Source organism: Lithobates pipiens, unplaced genomic scaffold, assembly GCF_037356315.1.
Source record: "Lithobates pipiens isolate NorthernLeopardFrog02 unplaced genomic scaffold, aLitPip1_a1.2 Scaffold_16, whole genome shotgun sequence".
Classification (NCBI taxonomy): Eukaryota; Metazoa; Chordata; class Amphibia; order Anura; family Ranidae; genus Lithobates; species Lithobates pipiens.
In genome coordinates this window covers 385,454,303-385,472,257 of record NW_027507748.1, presented here as the reverse complement: position 1 = coordinate 385,472,257, position 17,955 = coordinate 385,454,303, and the positions used below count along the sequence as shown (strand labels likewise).

Sequence of the window (17,955 nt, the reverse complement as noted above, 5' to 3'; positions counted from 1 at the left end):
GTCACATGCTGCCAGGGAGGATTTAATACCGGAAGTGAAGCAACAGTAATCTAACAGTTTTTCTGTAGAGGATTTGTACAAGAGAAGTGATATTCTGCAGGAGTGAGTGCAGAGAAGGATGAGCAATAGTCTGCAGAGGAGATATGCAGAGGAAATAGGCTGTGAATGTTGAAGGTACATCATTTCAAGGCTAAAGTTGCTAATCAATGTCTTATCAATGTGATGACAATACACTAAGTGCTATGGGCATCCCATATCTAGGGTGATTGGCGGAATGTCAGGAGTAGGGATGAGCCAAACACCCCCCGTTTCGGTTCGCACCAGAACTTTCGAACGGACCCCAAATTCGAACGAACTTTAGAACCCCATTGATGTCTATGGGACTCGAACGTTCGAAATTAAAAGTGCTAATTTTAACGGCTAATATGCAAGATACTGTCCTAAAAAGGGTTTGGGGACCTGGCTCCTGCCCCAGGGGACATGGGTCAATGACTAAAATGTTTTTAAAAATGGCCGTTTTGGCGTGAGCACTGATTTTAATGATGATTAAAGTGAAAAAAAAAAGTAAAATATTCCTTTAAATATGGTGCCTGGGGGGTGTCTGTAGTATGCCTGTGAAGTGCCACGTGTTTCCTGTGTTTAGAACAGTCCCTGCACAAAATGATATTAAACAGAAATAACATCATTGAAAACTGCTTGCGGTTTTAATGTTATATCTGGTTCCTGCAATATGGTTGAAAACCATTGAGAAAAATGGCATGGGTAGCCCTCCCTGCCCATTACCAGCCCCTTTGGGTCTTGTACGCATATCAAGGGGAACCATGTACCCATATTAAAAAAAGGAAATGCGTGTGGCCCCCAGGCCCTATATACTCAGAACAGCAGTATACAGGCGGTGCAAACAAGACAGGGACTGTGTAGGTTTGTTGTGTACATTTTTAAAGTGTAGCTCCAGTCAAAAAAAATATTTTTAAGCTTTTTGGAAAACATAGGGAAGGGTTATCAGCCCTGTATAATTTGTTTTGTCGTCCATCTTTTTTCATCTCACTTGCTGTTGTCTCCTTCCGTTTGCAAGTAGGAGATGTTTGTAAGTTGGATGTTTGAAAGTAGGGGCCTGCCCTATATGCTCTGCCGAAATGGCGGAACAAGGTGTTGGTTTTGCCACAACATTGTAAGCCCTCAAAGTGACTCTTGGTGGGCGCTGGAGCGCCCTGCTGTGAACGATTATATCAAGAATTGTAATTACATGCCATTGTTGAACAGTGGTAGAAAAATTGACCTTTGGTGGTTGTGGTGCTGGTGCCACAACACTATAAGTCCTCACAGTTACTCTGGGTGGGCACAGGAAAGGGCCCTCCTGTGAAATATTATATCAAGAATTGTAATTACATGTCCCTGTTAAACAGGGGCAGAAAAATTGGGCCTTAGGCACTGGTGCTGGTGCCACGACACTGCAACCTCTCCCATATACTCTAGTTTTATTGCAGGAATTAGCCCTGCTGCAAAGCATTGCATCAAAAATTGTACTTAAACGCCCCTGTTAAACAGGGGCAGAAAAATTGGGCTAATGGCATCACCCAGAACCAGAAATGTTCTTCCAACATATCAGCGGAGGAGGAAGAGGATAGACAATCAACATAACAGGACAGTCACTCAGCATCAGCATAGGCAGTCTTGAAGGGATGTGATATTTCAAAAAAAATTATTCGGTTACATCAGCTTCAGGTGCTTGGTAGCTGTGGGTGATCCAAGACTGATTCATCTTGATGAAGGTCAGTCGATCAACTGATTCGGTGGACAGGCGCACCCTGTGATCGGTAACAAAGCCACCAGCAGCACTGAAGGTGCGTTCCGAAAGAACGCTGGATGCAGGACAGGCCAGTAGCTCAATTGCATACTGTGCAAGCTCTGGCCAGTGATCCATCCTCAAGACCCAGTAAGCCAGAGGATTTTCGGTGGGAAAGGTGTCCAAGTCTGACCTTGCCCCTAGGTATTCCTGCACCATGTAAATCAGACGCTGGCGATGGTTGCTGGAACCGATCATACCTTGGGGCTGCGGACTAAAGAATTGTCTGAAAGCATCAGTCAGACGGCCACCTTCTCCACCGCTCCTTCTGACCGATGCCTCAGCAACACGTTGTCCAGGACCAGGAGTTTGTAACCTCCCAGTCTCTGGGAACGCGTTGCACAGACCTTTCTGCAAGGCCTCCCGGAGATGTCTCATCCTCTGCTCCCTCTACGATGGCAAGATAAGGTCGGCAACCTTACCCTTGTACCGTGCAACAAGGAGAGTGGCCAGCCAGTAATGGTCCCTCTCCTTGATCCGAAGAATACGAGGATCCTTCCGCAGGCTTTGCAGGATCAGGGAGGCCATGCAGCGTAGGTTAGCTGAGGCATTCGGTCCGGAGTCCTCTGGGTCACTAAGGGCAACATGATCCGCAGCTACCTCCTCCCAGCCACGTACAAGTCCACGTGTTTCTTGGGACTGTAAATCATCCCTACAAGACTGCTGCTGCTGCTGAGTGCCAGCCTCCACCTCCATGCTGACACAATCATCCTCCTCCTCCTCTTCCTCCTCCTCATCCTCTTCCTGTGTGATGGGTGGCACAGCAGGAACACTGTCTGGATAAAGGGGGCCTTGAGAGGCAAGGAAGTCCTCCTCTTCCTGCCTCTGTTCTGCCTCAAGTGCCCTGTCCATTATTCCACGCAGCGTATGCTCCAAGAGGTGGACAAGAGGTACAGTGTCACTGATGCATGCACTGTCACTGCTCACCATCCTTGTGGCCTCCTCAAATGGTGACAGGACAGTGCATGCATCCCTGATCATGCCCCACTGGCGTGGTGAGAAAAAACCAAGCTCCCCTGACCCTGTCCTGGTGCCGTAGTCGCACAGGTACTCATTGATGGCCCTCTGCTGCGTGTGCAGCCGCTGCAGCATGGCCAACGTTGAGTTCCACCTGGTGGGCATGTCACATATAAGGCGGGTCTTGGGCAGGTTCAACTCCTTTTGGAGCTCAGCCAGCCGAGCACAGGCATTAAATGATCGGCTGAAATGCACACAGACTTTCCTGGCCTGCTTCAGTACATCCTGTAAGCCGGGGTACCTGCCGTGGCGTCAACCACCTCTCGGCCTGCCCCTGCAGAGCTGACAAAACATCCACCCCAGTGTGGCTCCTGTCCCCCAAACAAACCAGCGCAAGCACGGCATGGCATCGTTTTGCCTGCGTACTTGCGTAGCCCCTGGAATGCCTACGGAGCACCGCTGGTTCTGAGGACAGAGCACTGGAAGAGGCCATGGAGGAAGAAGATGAGGAGGGGGTGGAGGAGAGAGGTGTGTCACAACCAATAGTAGCATTTTGGAGGCGTAGTGGTGGAACAACCTCCAACACTACTGCACCTTGTCCTGCTTCCTTCCGAGCTGCCAGAAGAGTGACCCAATGGGCCGTGAAAGACAGGTAACGTCCCTGTCCATGCCTGCTGGACCATGAGTCAGCGGTAATATGCACCTTACCGCTGACCGCCCTGTCCAGCGAGGCAAGGACATTGCCTTCCACATGCCGGTAGAGAGCCGGAATCGCCTTCCGTGAGAAAAAGTGGCGTTTGGGGACCTGCCACTGAGGAACCGCACATTGTACAAACTCACGGAAGGGGGCCGAGTCTACCAACTGAAAAGGCAGCAGTTGAAGTGCTAGCAATTTAGCCAAGCTAGCATTCAACCGCTGGGCATGTGGATGGCTGGGAGTGAACTTCTTTTGCCGGTCCAGCAGCTGGGGCAGGGACATTTGCCTGCTATAATTGGACGTGGGTGTACCGCTAGCAGAGTTCCCGGAAGCACTTGGCTGTGACACACCTAATTCTACACCTTCATTCCTCTCAGAGCAGGTTTCAGAGAGGACTGAAGGTCTAGTGGGGTTGGAGATGCCAGCTGATGAGGAGCAAGGAGAGGTCCGCTTTGTTCTTTGGTGTGGGTCTTTGAGGTACGCTTGCCAACGAGCTGCATGGCAGGTCAACATATGTCTGGTCAAGCATGTGGTGCCCAAGCGGCTGATGTTTTGGCCACGCGAGATACGCTTGAGACATATGTTGCAAATAGCAGCGGTGCGATCTGATGCACTCGTCTCAAAAAAGGCCCACACCAAAGAACTTTTAGAATAACGCGCAGAGGCAGCGCCCTGCACAGGCGGAGCTCTGCGGTGTGATTCAGTCGGTGTGCTGCCCCTAAGCTGGCCCCCGGAGGGCATCCTGCCTCGTTGGACCTGTGCCTCCTCCTCCTCCTCTCTCCTACCAGGCACCCACGTGGAGTCAGTGCCCTCATCATCCCCTCCCTCTTCATCGCTGTAGCAAACCTGGCAGTATGCTGCAGCTTGTGGAACATGATTGCCAGATTGCTGTCCTTCTTGAGCATCCCCTCTCTCTGCGCTCACGCTACTGCCTTCCTCTAGCTGAGTGTCATCATCAGAGCCCACAAAACACTGGGCATCCTCCTGGAGCATGTACCCAACACTGTGCTCAAAGAGTTCAGGAGACTCCTCAGGAGGACGTGGTGGGTCTAGGGAAGGAGTCACTGATGATGACATTGAGAGGAGGGAAGACGATGCGTTGGCAGCTGCTTTGCTGGTACCCTGAGACTGGGTGAGAGAGGATGAGGAGGATGAAGAGGGCTTGGTCATCCACTCTACCAAGTCGTTGGCATGTTGCGGTTCAACATGTCCAGCTGCCGAAAAGAAGGACAAGCGTGTCCCATGGCCACGTGCTGATGACAATGCACCGCGTCCACGACCAGCACTGTTGTCTCTAGACACAGACCCTGCTTGCCCTCTTTTATCGGCTCGCGCCTGTCTGCCTCTCCTTGCTGGCCTTCCAGACATGGTAATGGCCTGAAGGGAGTTGGGTAAAACAGCAGTGTAATGGAGTCACACAACACCCACTAAGCCCTGCAGATGGCTCTATTAGAGAACAGCAATAAACGGTAGATACAGGTGTATATTGTGCTGGAGTCACACAACACCCACTAACTCCTGCGGATGCCTTTATTATAGAACACCAGAGATAAAGGGGTATACTGTAATTGAGTCACACAACACCCACTAAGCCCTGCAGATGCCTCTATTAGAGAACAGCAATAAAGGGTAGATACAGGTGTATATTGTGCTGGAGGCACAAAAAACCCACTAACTCCGGCAGATGCTTTTTTTATAGAACACCAGAGATAAAGGGGTATATACAGATGTATACTGTGCTGTGCTGGAGGCACACACAACTTCCAATAACTCCTGCAGATGGCAAGTGGGCTCAAATAGAGAAGAGCTATGTAGGTGGATATAGCGGTGTGTACTGGGTACAGAGCACGTAGACAGCACGCACAAGTTCCTAACACTACTGACTGCAAGCTCTATTATAAAAGATAGATCACTAGCTATATAGGTGAGGTGAATATAGCGGTGTATGCTGCGGTCAGGGCACACAGACAACAACCACTACACAACAGCAAGATCGAAAATCGGGCCGAAAACGATCGGTGTGTACTGTGTTGAAGGTACACAGAACACCCACTAACTGCTTCAGACGCCAACACACTACACTAGGCCGCCGCGCTGGCGGCCTTATATAGTATGGGGCGTGTACTACACAGCCTGAGCTATGATTGGCCACAGGCATCCTGCTCGCTGCTGGCGCTGTGATTGGCCAAGCACGCGGGGTCACAGTGCATGCTTGGCCAATCATGAGCCAATCATCGCAGTGCATTGTGGGCCGTGAGCGCCACACGAATTTGGTGCGAGCGGCTCATAACGTACGGAATTCGCCGAACGGGCGAACAGCCGATGTTCGAGTCGAACGTAGTCAGGAGTGCTTGTCACCTTAGCTACACATAATATTCAAAAGTTATAGCAAGTTTATCACATGTAAAACATCAGGATGAACATAATGGAAGAAAATCACATGGTTGGATCGGATGGCTGCAATAAATGCTGCTGCAATATTGCAGACATGGGAGCAGCTATACAACAATCAAAATATGAACTCAAAAATGGCTGCATACACAGACAGAATTGTGTACTCTTTTCTTTAATCTGGGAGGCATTGTAGCTGGATAGGCAAGTAATGGGACAAGATTTATCACCAGGAGTAGTCCCTCTTTCCACAATTTTTGTCTTGAGGGTCCTTGGGATCACTAAAACAAGTATTGCGAGGCACCAGGTCGATAAAGCTCTCTGCCTCAAACAGGTGTAGTGGGATGTCCTCCATTTGTGCATCAAATGTGTTTGTAAGGGGGTGGAATGCTACTGACTGGGGGTGGAGAGCCACTGTTTGAGCAGAAAGTGTGTGACAAAAGTCGCGTAAAGTGCACATAAATGCACGTGTCATGCATTTTGGCGGATTTATATTAAAGTCTATGGAGCCAAAAATGCTAAATTCTGCCTAAAAAGTAACTCATATTTTTTGTTCAGCTACAAGCAACAGAATGCTCAGATGTCAACATGGGCTATTGAAAACAATAGGATTTGGCTTGTTGAGTCTTTATAAGCTTTGAGCTTCAAGCATCAAAACACTCCTAAGGCCTCATGCACACTCATGATTTTGTGAGTTAGGGCATTTTTTTAACAGCCATTAAACTCCCCTTTGTGTTATCATATGTTTCCATGCACACATGGACGTTTTTAGCAGTTTATCAGCAGGGGAGATTGTGGGCTGTTGTATGAACGCCCTAAAATCAAATTGAAAAGCAGTTTTTCTGACCACAAATGCTGAAAAATGTGCACAAATGCTCATAAAATGCCCATAAATGTGCACAAACGCGTATAAATTCTAGGCACATTTAGCATGTCAGCATTTATTTATTTCAATGGTCAATAAAATAAATAAACTCCCAAACTCTAAACTTAAACTCCATTAACCACCTCGCGCCCACCCTATAGCCGAATGGCGGCCGTAGAGAAGGCGCGTTCGTCCGGGTGGTCGACCCTGGACGTCCTGATGTTTACTTCTGTAATGCGCGCCGCCGCGGGCGCGCATCGCGGAAGTTCCCCTGGGGACAGGCAAACACAGATCGCTGTAAACGGCCAATCACAGCGGCCGTTTACAGCGTGATCGGCGTGTCCAATGGGAGATGATCTCATATGTAAACATACAAGATCATCTCTCAGCGCCGCTCTCCCTCCTCACACAGACAGTGTGAGAGGGGAGAGATGAACGGCTGCAGCGGCAGCCGTTCTGCCTCGAGTAAAAAAAAAAAAAAAGTAATAAAAAAAAAAAAGTGCCATCCTCCCCCAGCAGAGCCATCCTCCCCCAGCAGTGCCATCCGCCCCAGTGCCATCCACCCCAGTACCATCCACCCCAGGGCTACCTTCCCCCAGTGCCACCTGCCTCCAGTGCCACCTGTTGTCAGTGCCATTTGTCCCCAGTGCCATCTGTCATCAGTGCCACGTATAAGTGCCATCTGTGATCAGTGCCACGTGTCATCAGTGCCACATAGTGCCATTTGTCATCAGTGCCACGTATTAGTGCCATCTGTCATCAGTGCCACGTATCAGTGCCATTTGTCATCAGTGCCACCTGTCAGTGTCACGTGCCATCTGTTGTCAGTGTCACGTGTCATCAATGCCACTTATCAGTGCGATCTGTCATCAGTGTCACGCGTCATCGGTGCCATGTATTAGTGCCATCTGTCATCAGTGGCACGTATTAGTGCCACGTATTAGTGCCATCTGTCATCAGTGCCACGTATTAGTGCCACGTGTCTTCAGTGCCATGTATTAGTGCCACATGTCATCAGTGCCACGTATAAGTGCCACATGTCATCAGTGCCACATATTAGTGCCATCTGTCATCAGTGCCACATATTAGTGCCATCTGTCATCAGTGCCACGTGTCAACAGTGCCACGTATAAGTGTCATCATTGCCACGTATCAGTGCCATCTGTCATCAGTGTCACGTGTCATTGTCCTGGTGCTTCAAAAGTGTAATAAATAGTCAACAAGTTAGATGTGTAATTTATGTTCCTAGAACACATGATGGCGCTACCTGCATGTTGGGCCTCTCTATGTGGCCAGGCTGTGAAAAAGTCCCACACATGTAGTATTGTAATACTCAGGAGGAGTAGCAGAATTTTTTGGGGGGTGTCATTTGTGGTATACACATGCCACGTGAGAGAAATGACCTATTACAATGACAATTTTGTGGAGAAAAAAACAAAATGAAAAATCTTAATTTTGCAAAGAATTGTGGGAAAAAAATGACAACATCAAAAAGCTCACTATGCCTCTTACTAAATACCTTGGAATGTCTACTTTCCAAAAAGGGGTCATTTGGGGGGTATTTGTACTTTCCTGATTTGTTCGGGTCACAAGAAGCGAGATAGGCCACCAGTACATCAGATGTGATCAATTTTGTGCGATTCGCACCACAGCTTGTAGACTCTCTAACTTTCACAAAAACCAAATAATATCCACTAATTTGGGTTATTTTTACCAAAGATATGTAGCAGTATAAATTGTGGCCAAAATTTATGAAGAAAAATTAATAATTTGCATAATTCTGTCACAGAAACAAAGAAATATGCGTTTTTTTTCAAACTTTTCGGTCTTTTTTCATTTATAGCGCAAAAAATAAAAACCCCAGAGGTGATCAAATACCACCAAAAGAAAGCTCTATTTGTGGGAAAAAAAGGACAAAAAATTCATTTGGGTACAGTGTTGCATGACTGAGTAATTGTCATTCAAATTGTGAGAGCACCGAAAGCTGAAAATTGGTCTGGGCAGGAAGGGTGTTTAAGTGCCCAGTAAGCAAGTGGTTAAACTGTGCTAAACTCTTTTCAAAAATTGATGCTTATGTGAGTTTATAACACTGATTTTTTCCAGAATAAACTGCTGTAGCCACGAGCTGGATATATATGTATATGTGTGTGTGTGTATATATATATATATATATATATATATATATATATATATATCTATATCTATATCTATATCTATATATCAGCAATCAGAAGACACTGTGTTTCCCTCTAGTGTTTGGCGCTGACCTGTTACCTCCTTGATACAGAGACAAGGCAGAGAAAAGCATTTTGGGACTTGTAGGGACTCACCCTCTTGCGAAATCATTGGGAATTACAACTACCAGATTGTTGATGGGAAAGAACAGACCGCTTGTAGAGGCTATAGGAGAAAGGGGTTGAGGCCTGGTGCGCTCTCTTGGGACCCCAACGTGGATCTGAGTGGAAGAATTCTGTGAAGGTGTAAACTGCAGCTGAGTCATGGCCTGCACCAGCAGAACCATCCAGCGGATATTCGGGGGGAGCATCTGTGGGCAGCACCCCTTGGCTGTTCAGAGGCAGCCTGGAGGCTGCTTCTATTCCATCTATCCTCCCGTGACATCAGATTCAGATGAGGCATAGCACGGTACGACAGAGGCCAGATGATAGTACAGGAGCAGGGGCGTAACTATAGGGGGTGCAGCAGTCACGACCGCAACTGGGCCCTGTGCTGCAGGGGGCCCATGCAGCCCCCTCTACATATGGCCGGTAGCAGCATAGGCAGCTAGGGGTACCAGTGCACCATGCACACGGGTGGCTGGAGGTGGAGGGTGACTAGCAGAGCTCCATGCTCGACTATCGCACTGGCTGCTCTTTAGTTGTGCATTCCCCGCATGACCTTTGTCCTCGGCCGTCTCCTCAGAGTACCCTTCTCCTGCTCTATGCATTGCCGCTCAGTCCGATACTCAGCAATACTCTTCCATCCATCCATTCTCAGCCAGCCAGATTTAAAAAAAAAAAAAAAAAACTACTGATGCAGTTTGTTCAACACAGGAAGATTTTTTTTTTGTTTATTTACAACCAACTGATTCAGGTTGCTTTGCTCTGCCATTCAGAACTTCTTTGCATGCAATTGTTTTCAAGGGCAAGCTGAAAATCAACTGGATTGCCTCACAGTAATATGGGACTACTTCTCATCTCCTCCCCCACTTCAGGGATTTGTTTCTACTGAAGCTCACAGAGCTACAATTCACCAAGAAATCTCTGAAAGAGCAGGTTGAATGTCGATACAATTTCTTACTCCAAAGGTTCCAACATTGTAATTACTATTCTGCATCTATGTGTTGAGGAAACAAAGAGAGGGGTCTGACCCCAATAAGAGCAATTCCTCTGCCCTCCTGTAACCTGTTCACATAGGCATTGTATGTGCCTTGCTGTGAATAGAGATTATAGTCCTCACTGTTGAATGTTTTATATTGATATTTCATTGCCATTTAGTTATTGATAACATTCCTATAGGAAATACCATTCTAAACTGTAAACGTGTGTTGATTTTCCAATCATTTCTACTTCACTAAGTAAACAAATGAATTGATTTAATCCATTCTGGTGTAGCTATATCATTGCTATCATTACTCAAAGAAAAAATGTATGAACCCAGGGTGTCAGAGGTGGTGGAGGACTTGCAAGGTCAGGGCAACCAGAGGTGTACTGATATAACCAGCAACCCTCACGAGGGCAGCGCAACACTCCTTTTACAAGAAACCAGCGTGCATGAAGCCTTACAGTTGACAAAAGTTCACTTATTCAGGTACACATTTCAAACAAAGGCAAAACACAGATATGCCCCCCTATGGTTCTGGTCTTCTAAAGATTTGGCTAATCTCCCACAGTTTTCTTTAACAAAATTGCAATTCATTATAAAATGTATAATATGCATATGACAAAGCAAAAAGATCAAAGTGTGATAGATAGGAACAGTGTAATGTTTTCTTAATAATGTAAATTTTTATTTTCTTTCAGTATTTGTCTCAAATGACGATATTTCTTGTATTGATTGTGGGTTCCATGTTCTGTGGCCATTTAGGAAAAATTGAATTGGATTCCATTACACTTGCTGGAGCTGTAAGTATTGACTTTTTTTTACCATTCATCTTTTTTACTATGAAAAAAAGTCTTTAGTTCAACGAAGTAATCACATTACAAGGAACTTCATAGCTTAAGTCATTTGTATAGTGCTTTAGGGAAGATCTTATTTGGCTGTATATAATAATACTGATATACAGTTTCACTAAAGATCCCAGTTATTTCACCTTCTCTTCATGTATATTATGGTAGCATATCTGCCTGTACCTGTAGTAACATACAGTATTAGGAAAAGGGGACATGACTTTTTAGCTTTTCAGAAAATACAGCAATACTCAAATCTATATGGTATTAAAACAAATCAAGATACAAAGCAAGATACATCCATTCTATTATTATTGCAATACAATTCAATACAGGAGGAATCAGAGGGCTCTGCTCATTAGTGCTTACAATCTAGAAGGGAGGGTCAAGTGAAACAAAAGGTAATAATTGTGGGGGATGAACTGATGGAGAAAATGAAAATACAGTTAGGCGTGGGCAGGGTAGGATTCTCAGAAGAGGAGGGTTTTCAGGGATCGTCTAAAAGCTAATAGAGTAGGAGATAATCGGCCAGATTGGGGTAAGGAATTCCATAGGATTGGAGAAACTCTGTAAAAGTCCTGGAGGTGACAAAGGAGGAGGTGACGAGGAGCTAGAGAGCAGGAGGTCTTGAGAGGAATGAACAGAACAATTAGGTTGGTATTTTGAAACTAGGCTAGTGATGTAGCTGGGGGATAAAATGTGGATGGCTTTGTAAGTAGTTTATTAGTATATTGAATTTCATTTGTTGGGTGAGCGGAAGCCAGTGGAGGGATTGACAGAGAGAAGTAGCAGGCATAGAGCGATTGGTAAGGGGGATGAGTCTGGCAGCAGCATTTATGATGGATTGAAGGGCTGGATAGACTATGTAGAGGTAAGCCAATGAGTAGGGTGTTACAGTAGTCGAGGCGTGAGATGACCAGGAAGTGAATTAAGATCTTTGTGGTGTCATTGGTTAGAAAGGGGCGTATTTTGGAGATGTTGTGGAGGTTGAGGCGGCAATAAAATAGTTTTCCATGCCCAGTAACCCAACTGTCCATATTTAAAAAAACGTTTTTTATTTAAATCTTTTTTCTATTTATAGCCACCCAACGGAGATCATTTGCTATATTTATGGGAGTGCACAGATGTTTGCACTCTACGGGTTTTAAAGAACTAGGTAGTGATGCAGGGATTATGACCACACATCTGAGAAGGTGAAAGAAAAATGCATGATATTATTATGCAATAAGAATGTAACATTACAGTAAGTTTTTTGTAAGAACCGTGTTATATTTGTGACAATACTTTTTACAGCTTCTCTACATTGTACAGTGTATTTCTCAATTGTTCACTAATCTATCTATTTTACAGGTTATAAATATAACTGGCATATCATTTGGATATGGAATGAGTGCTGGATGTGATACATTGATGTCACAGGTATTTTGTTAAATGCTTTTTTTTCCTTTTATGTCTTTTTTGCATATAAATTCTGTGACATTTAGTTGGATATACATATTAGAATACCATGGTTACCTGACCCTGTCTGTTCATTAATTTCTTCATCTGGCTGTCACTTCATCAGGGCCATATTTATGCACTCTGCTGCCCTAGGTCCATCTGAATAAAGACGCTCTTGTGTATAAGCTACACCATTTGGGGGACATTTAAAAATAAAGCTCTGCTTAAACTGGTGCAGTTGGCCATACCAAACAGTCAGCTTCTATCTTTCATTTTTTCCCACAGCTTAGAAAATGAACATTTTTAAAAGCTGATTGGCTGCTCTAGGCAATTTGTCTCAGACACTTTTATTCATTTCTCTCTTTTGTCATGTGCTTTTTTTATATGCAAAATCTGTAATTTGATATACAGACTACCAAACATGAGAAAGAGTGAAGGTTTAATGTAACGTGAAATATAAAGACCCTTAGGACTTCTCTCAGCTCCTTGTCTAGTCTTATTCTTCATCTATCCATATTTAATATGCTGCAAGCATTATTCTATAGTAATTAACCTATTTATTATGTTACATGTTTAAAACATAGTTCATATATGTGTTTTGTGTCTCTTTGTTCAAAATTTTCAATAAAAATGTAAGGTACAGTACAGGGCTTTTTTTCTCAGAGAATAGCTACAGGTACTCCCTTTTAGAGTCACCCCTTATCTCCACCCATACTCACCTTCGAGCACCATCCCTTGGTCCACCCCCTACCCACCTCCCAGCAATGTCCCTTTTAGAGCATAAAGCGGTTTCTTTTTTATATATGTTTAAAATTTCGATATAATTTGATATAAAGATTGTATTTATGAAGAAACTGAATAAAGAGTATCTAAATTAAAAAAAAGGAGGGAGGGAGTGCGCATGCACGCGGCGCCGCGATCGGACATGTTCTGATCCAGCTCCGCATTCCTCCGGCAAATTCCAGCGATACATAGCGAGGGGGGACGCCCGGAACGCCGCCGGATCTGCACCCAGACTCCCGCGAGCGGAGGATGCAGCGGAGAGCGACGGGGAACGGCTCAAGCAAGCGCAGACATCCCCAACAACCTCGTAAGCCCCGCACCTCACAGGCCTCACATCAGACCAAGATGGCGCCCGGGAGGAGAGACACACAGAATGGCAGCCCACAGCCCCCCCCCGCAGCGCCTGACACAGGCTGAGCTGCTGCGGGGAGAGGAGAACACAGACAGCATTAAGACTAACACCCAGCGACCCCAGGTAGCATGGGACCCCACGGAAGCTGATGGTGACCCAGCCTATGCTTATTCCCCTCCAGTTATACAGGAGGGGGAGAGGGGGGGCGCAGCACGAGGAGGTGGACAGGGCCTGCTGACAACATTGCCCCGCTCTAGCCTTATCACCCAGGCTGAAGTCCACAGGGATCCCTTCTCATCCCAGTCCCAGGAAGACCTTTTTTCCTCACAGAGGGGACACCCTCAATTGTCTCCCTTGTCAGACTCTCCTGAACAAGTTATACGGTTCACGGGTTCCCCGGCCTCCTCCACAGACAGGCAGATGGCTGAAATGGCTGAAGCTGTGTTGAGTCAAAATGGAAACGGGCCTGTCCAGCATCCCGCCCCTACAGCCGCATACTCAGGGGACACTGTCCTGTTGGCCAGATTTTCTGCCCTGTTGCAACAAGAACTGTCCAAAGCATGTGATATAATTACAACAGGCATGAAAACCGACTTTCAAAACATTGGAGAACGGCTGGACACCATTGAATCTAAAATGGATGGTACGGTGAAGCGAGTGAACCAGAATTCTAAAATGATTACATCTCTTCAAGACCAACTTGACCAAGCGAACGCAAAGATTGAAGATCTGGAGAACAGATCTCGGAGATACAATTTTCGAGTACGAGGTCTCCCAGAGACGGAGGCGAACTTAGAAGAATCAATCCACGCCTTGATGACGGAATTGATACCAGATATCTCCCCCCATCAGCTAGAGCTGGACAGGGTTCACAGAGCCCTGACCGCCCCGAGAGCGGATGGACTACCGCGAGATGTGATAGTCAAACCTCATTTTTACCGGATTAAAGAAAGACTAATGTTGGAAGCAAGACAGAGAGGAGACATCACTATGGCGGGACACTCGATCCAGATTTTCGCGGACCTAGCTCCATCGACGATCCAAAAAAGGAGAACACTGAAACCGCTTCTGACTCAACTTATCGAGCACCACATCAAGTATCGATGGTCTTTTCCTTTCAGATTGACATTCGCCTACAAGGGTAAAACCCACTACTTCTCTGACTTTCAGTCTGGCGAGGCGTTGCTCCAGAATCTAGGCTTGCTTCCTTTGGAGCCTCGTGCCTCCAACTCCCCTATGGATGAGGGTCGACCAGTTTCACCTTTGTGGTTACAGCAAGGCAGGTCCAGGGCTAAGAAGTCTCAGTCGGTCACCTGACCTGCCATGGGACCTCTCTACCCTAAATTGGCCCTGATGGGCCCTTGTCAAGATTGAACTTGATATTTCACCGGGACTCGGACGCTATCCTGTGACTCTTCAGGGGGTTTTCCTCTTTTTTTTTTTTTCTTTTTTTTTTTTTGTTTCCTGTTTTGTTTTATTATTTACTGCATGTTCCTCCCCCCCCCCCCCCGGACTGAGCGAAGCTATTGTTCCTCTGTATGGAGGTGATGGCTTTTTCTAGGCCCTTTTTATATCATCCCTTATTTTTCTGGGGGGGGCGGATGCAGTTTCACGGTTGCCTGGGGAGCTATTCTACCCGAGTTTATTTGTTTCCTCTCCCAAATGGCTTGAGGGCGACTGAATCTTATGTTAAGCTCCCTAATTTTAAGTTGTTTTTGTTTTTCTGAGGTTGCCTTGATTCCGGCGGCGGCCTGGCTTGACCCCTTCAACGGCCGTGTTTTCAGAGCCGGAGGAGGGCGCACGCCACTCGTGGTGGACTTGTTGCTACACTTATAGTGGGGACAACTCCACGACAAACAGTGGGGACTTAGTGCCCCAATAGGTGCACTGCCAGACAGTGCGCAGGTTACTTTTAGCTGTAATTTTAGTTACCTTTGTCATCCTTGCGGTGGCAATGAACGAGCAGTTCTATTTTTATTGTTATACTTCTAACCTTCTGTCTTTTCTCTTTTCTTTCCTTTCTCTACCCTGTTATTCTACGGATGCGCTCTGGTTCCGTGACTGGATCCGGCCGGGAAGTCCAGACGGCCTCGGCGGGATTCGCCTCCGGCAGCAACACAGTGAGTACAACCTGCTAAACCATCATGACCAATAATCCACAACTGACTTATTCCATAGTGACACACAATGTACAAGGCCTGAATTCTCCGACCAAGAGAGCAAAGGCTTTTCACCAATACCATAAAATGAGGGTGGACGTCTTATTATTACAAGAGACACACTTCTCACGGAATTCAGCCCCTAAATATCTAAATGTCAGATACCCCACGGCTTACCTGTCTAGTGGACCCGATAAAAAAAGGGGGGTGGCTATATGCTTCGCGAAACGCGTTCCTTTCACTCCAACTAATGTTATAAAAGATAGGGAAGGTCGGTATATTCTAGTGGTCGGGAAGATAGATGATAGCGTTGTCACCTTTCTCTCCTACTATGCCCCTAACACGGGTCAATTATCTTTCTTCCGGGCAATGTTAAAAGTGGTAATGCCTCATGTAGCCGGTCATGTTATATTCGGGGGCGACAGTAATGCTTCCCTGGATCGGATCTTGGATAGGTCTAACCTGGGGAAGCCTATTCTGAAACATACCCCAAAACACAGCTGCGAAATAGCTCGTTTAATACACAGCTATGACCTCATCGACCTCTGGCGCAATGTACACCCTTCTGTTAGAGATTATACGTTTTATTCTCCAGTGCATAAAACATACTCCCGTATAGATCATTTGTTTACTTTGTCCCCTTTGTTCCCACATGTCCTGGAGTCTAGAATTATCCCTGTAGCATGGTCTGACCACTCTCTGGTCCAGGTGGTCCTGACAGGCTTATGGGCCAGACCGTGCTCGACCGCGTGGAGATTAAACGAATCCTTATTGAATGACCCACTCATTGCTGACGAAATAGAAAAAACTTTACGTCACTACTTCCGGGACAACCCCTATGAAGATACTTCTCCCTCCATAGTGTGGGCGGCCCATAAGGCCACTGTTCGGGGCAAACTAATACAAATGGCTGCCAGAACCAAACGGGAGAGAGACCGGATGATTCAGCAGCAAGAAAAGGAGCTATTAGACATAACTCAGGCACAAAAAGCCAACCCGCAATTAGATCTTAGGAGCCAGATCGACGCATCGCTTTTGGCTTTAAATTTGAGCCTCACAACCAGAGCGGACAAGTATGTCAGATGGAATAGGCACCGATACTATTTTCTCGGAGACAAACCTAACACCCTACTAGCTAGGAGGCTCAATCCAAGACCCTTTAATCCAGCACCCCCCAAATTGAGACTAAAAAATGGCCACGCATCCCAAAATCCTCAGCTCATCGTAAAGGAATTCTATGCATTCTATTCTCAGTTGTACGATTCTCCCAATGATCTTAATATACAAGAGGCGGAAGCATTTTTGCGGGATTTACCGCTCCCCACATTATCTAGAGATCATGTGGAGATAATGGAGTCAGAATTTACAGAGAGGGAAATAGCGGCGGCCATCAAATCCCTGCGCCCGTCTAAATCACCGGGCCCTGACGGACTCTCGGGCCACTATTACCGTAAATATAGTGAGATCCTGACTCCTCACCTCTGCTCTTACTACAATGAGCTACGCAGGGGTTGCCCTTTGCCTCCACACGAGAATAGAGCTTACATACATGTAATTCCCAAGCCAAACAAGGACCACGGTGATTGTACAAACTATCGGCCCATTTCTCTAATCAATTAATGACCAAGATAATGGCTACACGTTTAAATGGGTTCCTAGCACACTATATTCACCCGGACCAGTCTGGGTTTGTCCCTACTAGACAAGCCCCAGATCAGACTAGACGTGTCATTGATCTTATCTCTGCATTGAACTCGGGTTGGGATGGAGGGGGACAGAGAGGAGCACTACTGGTCTCTCTTGACCTGCATAAAGCATTTGATTCTTTGTCCTGGAATTATTTGTTTTTTATTTTGGGTAAATATGGTTTCGGACCAAGTTTCTTGACTACGCTTAAAATGATTTATGACACCCCCACGGCGAATCTAATGATCAAAGGGTACCAGTCACCGAACATACATATACGCAGGGGGACCCGCCAAGGGTGCCCCCTGTCTCCCCTTTTGTTTATATTAGCTTTGGAGCCATTGGCTATCAAAATCCGTGAACACCCAGACATACTGGGTGTCACTAGCGGTGGACGGGAACATAAATGCGCTTTGTTCGCAGACGATATCTTATTGCTCCTCTCCTCCCCAGTCACCTCTTTACCTAATCTGCACAAGGTATTGCAACATTTTACACCATTCACAGGGTTAAAGGTAAACCACTCCAAATCTCAGGCACTTAATGTGTCCCTACAACCGCATATAGTCCGAGCACTACGGAGCTCTTTTCCATTCCAATGGCAAGACAAGAC

General features: G+C 46.2%; 1 protein-coding gene across 1 annotated transcript in view; it reads left to right on the top strand.

The window, feature by feature from the left end:
* The window catches only part of LOC143983031 (multidrug and toxin extrusion protein 2-like), a 292,152-nt gene that overhangs the window by 62,535 nt on the left and 211,662 nt on the right, over positions 1-17,955 (top strand). Inside the window, exons 2-3 of the mRNA XM_077482258.1 lie at positions 10,776-10,877; positions 12,273-12,341. Coding sequence (XP_077338384.1) covers positions 10,776-10,877; positions 12,273-12,341 — 171 coding nt within the window. The remainder of the gene's footprint in view (positions 1-10,775; positions 10,878-12,272; positions 12,342-17,955) is intronic.